General features: G+C 40.0%; 1 protein-coding gene across 2 annotated transcripts; it reads left to right on the forward strand.

Moving 5' to 3' along the window:
- Positions 1-159: 159 nt before the first annotated feature.
- Positions 160-8,343, forward strand: cep41 (centrosomal protein 41). Of its 2 annotated transcripts, none has more exons than XM_004556321.5 (11): positions 160-313; positions 628-691; positions 794-841; positions 3,582-3,643; positions 3,893-3,962; positions 4,055-4,190; positions 5,846-6,012; positions 6,096-6,163; positions 6,274-6,388; positions 6,643-6,858; positions 7,215-8,343. In XM_004556321.5, exons 1-11 carry the CDS (start codon positions 281-283, stop codon positions 7,331-7,333), a joined length of 1,098 nt encoding a protein of 365 aa, XP_004556378.1. In that variant the 5' UTR covers positions 160-280; the 3' UTR covers positions 7,334-8,343. The 2 variants fall into 2 exon arrangements, with proteins under 2 accessions (XP_004556378.1, XP_004556377.1); XM_004556320.5 differs by lacking the exon at positions 160-313 and adding an exon at positions 403-547.
- The last annotated feature ends 3,804 nt before the right edge of the window (positions 8,344-12,147 follow it).

Consider the following 12,147-nt stretch of genomic DNA (forward strand, 5'->3'; position numbering starts at 1 on the left):
GAAAGACTGCGTAAAAATATCGGGTAGAACATACCAAATTCATAAACCACGGAAATATTCTGCAAACTGTATGTGTTGTGCTTTTGACCTAAAAAAACGAGACCTGAACGCGCCATGTCATGGGTGGAGCGTCTTTGGCTGCTAAGCAACTAGCCAAACCACTATGTCGACAGAGCGCCAGAGTATAACCTTACCTGATTGGTCGCGGAAAAAACATTGACGAATCAAAACTGAGATTGTTAACCTTGAAACTGGACTTTTGATATTGCGGTTTAAAAAGATGTCGCTGAATCGGAGCATCGGCAACGCAGAGGTAACGTTGGGGAAGAAAAACAGCACTAGTTATTTTATTTACACGCTAAGTGGCATTACTGCACTGTCGAAAAATCCATTAACTTAATGCGGCTACAGCATGAGCAACAAAAAATAATGTAGCCCTTCCAAAGAGGTAGCTAGTCGGCTATATTGGTGTCAGTGTTACCGTATCAACGGTAGTGCACCTGTTAAAATGACAGCATTAGCTAGATTACTCACTACTATTGAAAAGGTGCTCTTTATTCTAGACTGTACGATTTGCGTTTAAGCTATCACAGCTAACGCTAACGTGTCGTTCTTTTCTCCCTGCAGTACATGAAGAAAAAGATACCGAAAAACGCAAAGTATGAGCATGTGAAAACGAGGCTTGACACAGGTACATATGCAAGATTTACGTGACTGTGTAGCTTATTTTGACACACAGTTTGAATGCTCTTTAACTTCCTTATATATGTTAATGTCACGGTTTATTTCCCAGGATGTAGTCTCACGAAGTATATGGAAAGACTGGAGGAGATTAAAAAAAGTGAGTAACCTGTCTTTAAGAATTTCGTGATTGCAGTATCCTTATAAGCGTTCTCATAACAGCAGTGTGCATCAATATTAAAAGCACTCTGAATGATTCCATATGTGATCCTTTTGACTGCAAACCATGAAAACAAGCATCCATGCAAAAGCCTTTCTGGACAAACAAACACCCAATAAAAGAACAACAAAAAGGTATTAAACGTGGATCATTAATGCTCTGATACATTTATCTGGCTTCTTAATGACTACCAGTCACTCTCAGTCCTAAAACTCACATATCAGTGTTCCTGCACACAAGTACTCTGCATGCCAACACCCTCATGGACTGAGATGTGCACCTGCTTACTCCACTGGGCCTAAGTGAAACACAAAACATCTGTTCCTCCAGGCAGCTGGTCATAATAGTACAAAATCCCTGTTTAATGTACCGCCCCCTTGTGCCACCTCCCACACAGTTGCATCAAAAATAACAGCTCTCTTAGGCGATAACCAACTATACTTATTCCTTACTCTTTTATTTTCTATAACCGAGATCTATACTTTATCTTTCTCACCAGTTACAATAAAAATCGATTATTTTTACAGTTTCAGTGTCTTCCTTGACAATGGCAACATTTTTGACCCAAGTAGTACAAAACAGTTGTTCTGCCCACTGGTCTGCTAGCCTGCTACTTTTGACTATTGGTCATGTAACATCAGTTCAGCCTTGTGGCAAGTTACAAATGAGGTCTTTTCTTTATAAAGTGAAAACATGGCTCAAATAGCACACCTTGGCAGAACTCTAAGATCCATGCACTTTCCTTAAGTGCACAAGACCTGTTTACTGTACATTCAAGGCAAGATTTCCCAACCTGGCACTCCCAATTTCTTAATAATCAATGGGTGTCTCCTTGCTCTCTGTGTACTGTCAAAAGGTAAAAGAGTGAGGTGCTAACCTATTGATATAGCCCAGTTTATTAAATCAAATTTGTGGACAGTGATTTTTTCTCCTTCTGATTTCTCAGGGGTAAGAGACCCTGATCCCTCCATTCTCTGAAGCAGATTGTACCACTGTTCACATTTTTTCCTCTGCGGGACTGAACCCAGTCTTAAGGGACATACTGGCAAGGTGCCAGCAAGGGTCTTTTGTCACAGTGCGAATTACTGAGGTCTGAATGGTAATAATACCAGCATTAGCTGCACTGATAAAAACAGGCTGAGCAGTTTGATTTGAGCACTGGGGTGGTAGCTTTAGTGGTAAGGTAGAATGGGAACAGACACGTTAGAGTTGTGGCTCTGGCTACGTCCACACTAATGCGTTTTTTCATTTGAAAACGCATCATTTTCTCTGCGTTTTGGCTTCCCGTCCACACTGAGACGGCGTTTTTGCTGAAGGAAAATGCAGCATTTTGAAAACGCTCTCGAAAACGCATACATTTGAAGACAGTGCTTTCGCGTCACAGCAAAAACGAAGACTTTTTGAAAACGATGACACATTTTAGTCATGTGATGCAGTCATGTGGCCAATTAAACTAAGATAGCGGAGGGCAGATGTTTTGTTTGCTCTCAATTTTGACAGCCCTACTAAAGATTAATATCAGTCTGTACATGCTCCAGATAGCTTTTCTTCAAATTCTTTAACTCTCACTCGCTTTTACAACTTTGTACTTTTGTGTTACGCACAGCAACAACTCCACCTCAATGTTAGTCCATTGAAAAAAAACTCGGTGCTTTTCCTCAACATTTTGCCGCAACATTTCAAAGAGCGGCAAAGTAAATAAATGACAAACAGAAATGAGGCAGGCTGAATCGTCTTGCGTTTCACGCATGCGCAATACTGGAACGTAAGCGTTTTCGGCCGTTTACGTCCACACGTACACGGGTATTTTTGAAAACAGAGATTTTCCGTTTTCGTTTTAAAAAATAATCCCGTCCACACATAAAGGCAGAAATGAAGGAAAACGCTGCTAGGAACATGCCAAAGCAGCAGGTGGCGCTATATTCCTAACCGTGTAGAAATGTTGGCCAATCAGAAGTCTAGAAGCCTTGGTGGGAAAAAGTAAACAAAGCTGGGGCATAGAAGCAGAACCGAGTGGTATGTGCGGAGGGACAGTAAATGTGTGTATATATGTAAGCATTTAAACACTGCAGAGAGTACAATTAACAGTAACAGTATTGTAGAAATTCATTTCACCGAAACAATAACGTGGCGCACAGTGTGACGTCAAAAAAGGCGCACATCTTTGACACTGCGTTTTCTCCGTTTTTCTCGTCCACACGTAAATGCAAAAACGGAGTTTTAGAAAATATCCACCCTGGCCGGAGTTTTTAAAAATCTCCGTTTTCAGTGATCAAAAACGCCGTTTACGTGTGGACGAAAGGTGCAAACGCATAGAAAAATCTGCGTTTTCAAAAATACCCGGGTACGTGTGGGCATAGCGACTGAAAACGCTAGTGTGGATGCGGGGCATTTTCAAATCTATCTGGTCCAGTGTGGACGTAGCCTCTGTGAAGCAATGGAAGGGGATAAAGAAATACAGGACCTGATAGACCCAGGTGAATTTGATCTACTAAGGCTGCACGCAGTGGCTAACTCTATTATACTCTTTGGTTCACACTTATCAATTACATTAGACTTCACAGGAAGCATTTACGTTCATCTTCAAGGGTTATTCAAAAAGAGCAGCTATCATCAAGACTGATGGTTTTCAGCGTTGCATATATATTAGATTCATGCATTTGTTTTCTTTCCATTTAAGATTACAGGTATCGAAAAGATGAAATCTTCAAACGATTAAAAGTGACAACATTTGCACAACTGGTAAGCATGAAAATTGACTTTTTCCAGAACTGTAACATTCTGTAAGTTTGGTGTTGCAATCAGTGGAAAGTCTACCGACCAACTTGATCATAGATGGTGATTAAACAAATGGCTCTCTGTTTATTGATATTTCTTCTTTTATTTTCCACAAGCTTCAGGATGTGTATTTCTTTTGTTACACTTTCATTTATAATTTTGTTTAAAAAAATTTCTTCTCCTTTATCTTCAAAATGTTCTTTTCCACACCAGATACTGCAGGTGGCCTCTGTTTCCGACCTGAATGAAAATGAAAAAGATAGTGAATCTCACAGTCCAGAAGGTAATAGTTGCAGTCAGAATTACTTGTTCACTTAGCATGACTTACTGACAGTAGCTGACAGTGTATTGTAATGTATGGTTATTGATTTGTAGATGGTCTGCGGTTGGAGTCTGGAGGAGACTCAGAGTTCGCGTCTGAACACACCAATGGCTCTTTGCTGGCATCAGACTGTCAGGAGACAGGAGATGCCAATGAAGTCTGCTACACTGCTAGGTCAACTCTTCTAAGGTCATTTACAGCACTCCGTAAACCTTTACAGAGTATACCATACTATTTGTATTTGGACAGACAAACTTTATTATGACAAAATTTACTATTATTATTACTGTTTATATTAAAATGTATCCTAAGGCAACAGTAAATATCATTACATTGTATTTCCTTTTTAAAGATTTTGAAACTTTCTCGATGCAGTATCTGACTTCTATATGAAGTCAATTTTCTTTTTCCAGGAGTCTAATTTGTATTTGCAACTGCACTAGCAGATAGATCAGATCTGGATGGGTATTACATTGTGAGTTCACCCATTTCAAGATGTCTTTTGATATCTACCCACATGTATTTCATGGTTAATAGATGGCTTATAAAGTCTTGAGAATTGAACTTTCTATGGTGGCCTTGAGAGGTCAAATGGACTGCAACAAAACATTGAAAAAGCACACAAAACACAACATAAGTTGAATAAAACACAACGGAAGTAGAAAAAAAAACCCAGCAAAAGCTGAATGAAACAACAGAAATAAAAAGAAAAATGCTAAAACATTCCAAAATAAAATGGATGTGTTTCTGGGGACACAATAAGGTGACGGATGAGATACAGAAATAGCAGAAACAAAAACATGCAAAGGATTGCACTGACACTTTTTTTTTTTTAAAGTGATAGGTTTGTTGTCCTTGGATGCCTCCATTTTTTTTCTAAGTGATTTAAATATTGACTTATGTCGTTGTTTACATTTTGCACAACATCCCAAATTTTTCTTCTGGGAAGTGTTTTGTAGAACGATACAAAGAGAGTTTGTTGACAGCCAACCTGCGTTACATTATCAGCCTCTGTCACACCCAGCACATAACAATCGCTACATTAACCCCAAGCACACCTGAAATTTACACCCACTGTTCATTATCTGTTTACATACAACATGCTTTTTGCACCTAAGGGCATCTGTTTGTCCAAAAACCCTACATCCCTGTTTATTTCACACTTAATGACCTCCCTCACTCTGTTCTTAGCATCCCATACTCTCCAATCATTATCATCATTATCATCATCGTGCACTTTAAATAGGAATCCCACAGGTGTAATTCTATCGGTGGCCTCTCTGAAGGAGACAGACTGCCATTGTAATGGGAGTCCTTTGGAGCATACGTCACCCTGTGCTTGGGGACAGATGGAGACAGAAATAAGGGCAGCACTGGGTTAAACTTGTGATGCGCTGTTTGACAAACTCTTATTAGGCCTTCTGTCCTTTATGAGACAAAGTGACTACTCTACTATATTGACTCAACACTGCTGTCACCAGGCTTTTATAGTCATATGTCAGGAGAAGTTAAATGAGTGGAAATGATTTGTAGCCCGTGTTAGACTAAAATTAACTGTAGAGGGTGTCGAGTGGGTGAACTGGGTGAATCACATCAGGAAAAAAGTATAGTGTCAGTATCAGGTTTTAGTCTTTGCCTCAGTGTACAGATAATAATGTGCTCTGTCCACACAATATATACCTCCGATCTTACAATTAAATTATCCGTTATTTTCATATGTTGGATACTCAGTTCTTTAGCATCCCTGAGTTATAAATGTGACAGTTGCCAGACTCAGAAAAACTACAATATAAAATGCAAGAAGCTGCAGACAGTCTGAGGCTCTCCAATCTTTGACCTTTCAGTGTCATTAGTGGTGTGGGAGAGCTGAATATAGACAGGAACAATCAAAAGATGGCAAGTGAGTTGGTGTCCAGCCCAGAGCCAACTGACAGGCCCTACACCGATTGCCCCTACCTGCTGCTGGATGTGAGAGATCGTGACGAGTATGACTGCTGCCACATCATTAGCGGTAGGTAAACATGAAGCTGGATCATTGAACTCCTTGTACAAAAAAATGACATTTTTAATTTCAATTGTCTGTCTTTCATGCAGCACACAGTTTTCCAATTGCCATGCTATCTCGGACAATGAACCCCTACACCAAAGAAGTGCTGGAATACGTATCCTTTTATAGTCACATCGCAAATTTGGCAGCTGTTAATCTTTCATGTTACAAATGTGAATAGCAACACTTAACTACTGACTGTACCTTAACCCACCAGCGGTGTAGAAAAATGCCCCAGGGAAGATCATCATTGTATATGATGAGGATGAGAGAATAGCTAGCCAGGCAGCTACCACCATGTGTGAACGAGGGTTTGAGAATCTGTTTATGCTCAGTGGAGGTAAGCTCTAATATCACTGGAGCCTTTTAAAGTACTTTCTCTAGAAGTAATCCGTTTCATAGCGAACATGTGATATGTGTCCAGGTGTGAACCTGCCAAGCATATATGTTTTCCAATGAACTCAGAGACTGTGGCCAAAATGCACCGTTGCCCCTTTCTGCAGCAGCTCTGGGATGTAAACACTAACGTCTACAATTATTAAAAATAAGTTTTGTAAAACCAAGCCTTTGTCTTCATGTGTCTTGCCTTGCCAGGTCTCAGAGTAATCGCTCAGAAATTTCCAAGCGGTATGACAACAGGCTCCATCCCTGCCTCATGCCTGTCCTCTCCTACATCATCAAAAGGGAAAAAATGCAACGCGTCACATCATCCGGCACGAGCAGCAGAGAAGAGGTGGCGGTTCACATCAGACGAGCTGGCCAAGATCCAGGAACAGCTGGAGGAAATACTCATCCCCAGTAACTCTAACAGTAAGAAGACACTGTTAAAGATTTAAAATCCAACTGGAAATCCAATTTGTAGAACACAGCAGTTGGCAGCCACTTGCTGCATTTCCAGAATTTTCTCCTTTTAAACTATTAAAACAACGGTTTTTGTTCCTGTATTACGGTATTTAAAACCTTATGTCCCATATGCAGTATTTTCTATTTCATAGACTACTGAGGTTGAAGCTAAATACTTATTTGATTGTTCCAGTTGTTGTTGTTGTTGTTGTTATTAATATCATTATTATTATTATTATTATTATCATTATTATTAACAATAAAAATAATAGTATTACCATATTGCTTCCATAAAGTGATGCTATGGCCCATGTTTACTGCAGGTCGAATGTCCAGCCGAATGTCAACCAGCAGTGCCCGATCTACTGCATCAAGTCGTTACAGTTCGTCTACAAGTGGTAGAGGCACTGCGCGAGTTCAGAGCAGTAGATCCTGGAAATAACCCCACTCCTTTCTTAACCACAGATGTTAACAAATATACCTCTAAATAACAGTCCATGTCTTTCAGTTAAATCTAGCATTCAGCTGGATCCAGTATCATTTGTGGAAGAAACTAAATAACTAAATAAAAAGTCAGCTTTCCTCCAGAATGTTCTCTGAATGCTAACATTTCCCTTAAATATATTTCTGTATGTTGGAAATATCATGCTAATCACTTTACAACCAGCACACTAGTAAGACGTTCAAATCTAGATAGTTGTGTGACTCTGCATATAAAAACTATGTTAGGAACAACACAGATGTTTTATTTGAGACTCTGAACGGTTTCCAGTTGATTTCTTAACAGTCTTTCAAAGTGAACCTGAGATCAAAGGACTTTTCTCACACGTATAACACTATTCATCAGTTTTCACCAGCTAATAAATCTGCACAAATAAATCTGTGCATGGTCTGGTCATATTTTGGTATTTCGGCTGGAGCCAGGAAAAAAATGAATGTTAATATGACATGAAGCATATGCTGGAAATCTCTTTATGAAATGAAGTGTAATGTATTGCACAAGTGATGTTATAGAGTTTAATCCAGTTTATTAGGTTTTGAAAAGTTGTGCTGTATTTTTGTAACTTTTGTCTTTCTATTATGACAGTTCACCAACAGTCTTTAACTGCAGTTTCAGCATTTTAGTGTATTTTTTTAATCTAAAGTACTGTGAAATGTTCACATTGTGTGATTAATGGAAACCTTCACACTGACATGCATGACACAGATCAGTCACTAAAGAAAATATATGATCGTTTTTGTCGTGGCCAGAGCATATTTATTACAAGCATTGCCTACATCTTAAGAGCAATATTGTGATTTGTGGCCTGTTGTTTGCATGTTAGTGACTTTACATGTGCTTTCCCTGTCAAGTGCATTTTTTCTAACCATCTTTTCACCATCTGTCTTAAATTGTTTACATGATTTTATTTGTAATGAATATCAAATAAAGGGTAAAATGGTTTTCCTGTACCTTTTTTGTTTGTTTTATTTGACCCACCACCTACTTTCACATAGGTACTGCTGTGGTTTCATCTGAGATGCATAAAATTACCTTTTGTAATTAAAATGTCACATACATTATATGTACTACTGCAGTGGTGAATGTTTATATTAAATATGGCCAAATGGCAATGACAACAAGGTTCAAGCGAGTCTTATTCCACACAGACAATAATGCAGTCTTCACTTCAGCTTAATGCAATGTGTTCTTCTTGTGAATCTTCATGATGCCGGTGATTTCAGTGTTTGATATGACCATTTCAGACACATGTCTGAACTTGAGCATAGTTTCTATTTGCAGCTGGTAGCCAATAACAAACAAAAGAAGTGATCCCACAGGTCCTACCTTGTAGGAATCCCTTGGGTAGAGCCTCGAGGGCAAGCATTAGGTGCTTGGGCCTTGGCCCATGGGGCCTGGCCGAGCTGAGCCTGAAGAAACTACTTGGGTCAGTCCTGCTGTGAGTCAACTACCCCAGAAGAGTGGACATAGGGGATCAGTGATTTGTGAATGGGGCGGCAGTCAGAGGTGGAAGTCCTGGGCCTCTGATCCCCGGTTTCCAAAATTGGCATGTGGCACATGGAACATCACCTCATACAACTAGCCTAGGTGACGTATTCTATTTTAACCTCGGGATTTCCAGGCCATACTCCTCACCGATGTTTCTGTATACTATGCTAACCACTTGGCTAAAGTGCCTCATGTATGTCCTGCCTGATAGCATCTTGCACCCTGCTGTTATGTGTTAAATTGTGTCCGGGTCATTGTTGCACACCCTGCACCCGGGGTCTTGGCCGATGTGGTAGAGCACAGACTCTGTTCATCTTGTGCTTAGAGTTTGTTGCTGTGCTGCTATGATTAGTGCCTCTGTGTTGTCTTTCAGTCCAGCCACTGGTAGGAATGTCAACCACTCCTATCTGACAGTGGTGCATACCGTGCAGGGTATGTACTCCTGACTGTATTTTTGTGCCAAAAACTCTGACCAAGTAAAGATGATTATTTCTGTCTGAAATTGCAAAATGTGAACATGACCTTGCAAATATTAATTACGATCATATTACATCAATAGATAATTTGGATCTGTGTTGTTATTCCACGATGACGTTTTGAGTGAAATAACAATTAAATATATACAAACAAAAAACATCAAATGCAAGCAAAGGGAGACAGCTTTACCATGATTGAATAGTGAAGTACACAAACTTAAACAGAAATAAGATTTTGCTTTAAAAACAGCATTGACTACCGAAATCAACACTGATCACATGATATATAAAAGCCTGAGAAATAAAGTAGTCCTGAAATTATGTAAAGCTAAAGCTTTATATTGCACTGCTCTTATGGAAAAAGCTAAAGATCATAATATTTCACTTTGGAATCACTTAAATAAATTAATAAATAGATCATCGAGTCGGAAGGAAATTAAGGAAAAATTTAAATGGTACAGTTATTACAGATAAAGGTTGTTTCATTAAAAGATACAGGAATTTACTGACATTTACAGCTTTAAAATTTGTCAGTTAGAAATAGAAGATGAAAATGAATGGAAAGGGGTATTAATTACTCCAGTTTTTAAAGGAGAGGACAATGATTTGATATGCAACTATGATCCAATTTCCATACTTCCTGTTCTGTCGAAGATACTTGAGAAAAGTGTCGCTACATACAGTTGATCAATTAGAGACTAAGCGACATCTTCATCCAGTATAGATAAGATAAGATAGAACTTTATTAATCCCTCAGGTGGGTTCCTCTGGGAAGTTTGGTTTTAGACTAAAATGTTTTACAGAAACTGCAAATTTCTACTTTGTTGAAAATATTAAATAATTTTTAGATGATGATAGTGTTGTGGGAGCAGCGTTTCTTGACCTAAAAAGGCATCTGACGCTGTCAGCTATGACATACTTTTCTCTTAATTGTTTTTAATTTGATTTATCAAAACAAGCAGTTTATTGGATTGTGTAATATCATCACACAGGATAGCAGTGTTTGAAGGTTGACCAAGAGATGTCATCTTTGTTGGGAAATAAAATGGGTCTTCTCCAAGAATCCCTCCTGCGCCCACTGGGGTGGGATTGTACTACTAGAAGGCAACATTGCAGACACTGAGGGGAGCTACAAGTATCTGGGAAGCCCACAGGCAAATAGGAACACTAAAGCAGCTATTGGGAAAGCTGCATCCACCAAATACCTCCAGAGAATAAGGGAAGTCCTGAGGAGTCAGTTGCATGCAAAGAACAAAATCTGCGCAATTAACACCTACACCCTGCTTGTCATCAGGTACTCTGCTGGGATAATAAGCTTGCCAAAGGAGGTGACGAGAAAGACGAGAAAGTCCTTATCATGTATGGAGGGTTTCACCCCAAATCCAGCATCATGAGACGTCACTCACTAAGAACTAATGAGTATCAGAACCACTGTCCAGGATCAGAAAAAAAGTACATCAGGAAGTTTGCCACAGCTGACCGTGTGCTTAGTGAACATCACAGGCAGCATAAACCTGAGAAACAAGAGGAGCAAAGGGGGGAACCATCATGGAAGACAGGTCCTACTGCACAGTATGTACCACCGTAAGATAGGAGGAATGGCTGAAATCCAGAATTCCTACCAGTGGCTGGACAAAGCTGGACTGAAAGACAACACAGAGGCACGAATTATGGCAGCACAGGAACAAACTCTATAGCACAAGATGAACAGAGTCTGTGCTCTACCACATCGGCCAAGACCCTGGGTGCAGGGTGTGCAACAATGGCCCAGAGACAGTTCAGCACATAACAGCAGGGTGCAAGATGCTAGCAGGCAGGACATACATGGACCTCCATAACTGGAGGCTGGCATAATATACAGGAACATCTGTGCCAAGTATGGTCTGGAAATCCCAAGGTCAGAATTGTCATGGTCCTGGGCCATGTTGGCCCAGTATTCTTAGTTTTCATGTATTTTTGTATTTTGTTCCTTATTTAGGCCATGTTTCCTGAGTTGCCCTGGTGTGTTGTTCCCTAAGTGTTTTCCCTTCGTGACTCTTACCCCCTGTGTGCCCCTCTGTGTATTCATGAGCCCTCATCTCTCTTTGTGTTTATTCTATGTTTTCCCCAGCCCGTTATGTCTGTGTTTTCCCCGTGCTCTCTCTCCTCCTGTCTGAACCTCTGTACTTCCTGTTTTACTTTGGCCGTCTCCCGCCAGTGTGGTGTTCACTCCTGCTGTGTCTTGTTATGATTATCAGTGTCACCTGTGTTCCCCGTGTGCTCCCACTTCCCTCGTTAACCCTCTGTGTATTTATGTCTGCATCTCCCTCAGTTTTGTGTCGTGTTCTCCCTCATGCTGCGTGGATTTCCCTGTGTCTCTCTGCGAGTGTTAGTTTATGGTTCCCAGTTTAATTTTTGTATTTCCTACGTTCTGCCTCTCCAGCATTAAAGCTGTGATTTTTGAGTTCATCCCCGAGTCTGTGAGTTTTGCAATTTGGGTCCTCCTCCTGCCTGCCACACAGCGATCCATGACAAGAATGGGATATACCCCCTAGTGTTGTTGAGAATGGCCGAGCTAAGATCCTGTGGAACTTCCAGTTACAGACAAAATGGTGATGGCTAACTGACCGGACATAGTAGCAGTGCACACATAATCAGCCTTAGTGATAGACTCGAGTTCAAAGGATATGACTATGTGGATTTTCATTTTTTAACCCCTTAATATTAAACACCTTCATTTAGAAATTGCATTTTGTCTTTATTTGTGTTAACTTTGTCTAATATTTAAATTTGTTTGATGATCTGAAACAA

Source organism: Maylandia zebra, linkage group LG7 (assembly GCF_041146795.1).
Source record: "Maylandia zebra isolate NMK-2024a linkage group LG7, Mzebra_GT3a, whole genome shotgun sequence".
NCBI classification, from domain to species: Eukaryota; Metazoa; Chordata; class Actinopteri; order Cichliformes; family Cichlidae; genus Maylandia; species Maylandia zebra.

Excerpts from the sequence above, each read along its gene's own strand:
- cep41 (XM_004556320.5), top strand. The coding sequence starts at position 509 with ATGACAGCATTAGCTAGATTACTCACTACTATTGAAAAG. Across the intron at positions 692-793 it reads GAAAACGAGGCTTGACACAG|GATGTAGTCTCACGAAGTAT; the intron begins GTACATATGCAA and ends TTTATTTCCCAG. Across the intron at positions 6,013-6,095 it reads CTGCTGCCACATCATTAGCG|CACACAGTTTTCCAATTGCC; the intron begins GTAGGTAAACAT and ends TCTTTCATGCAG.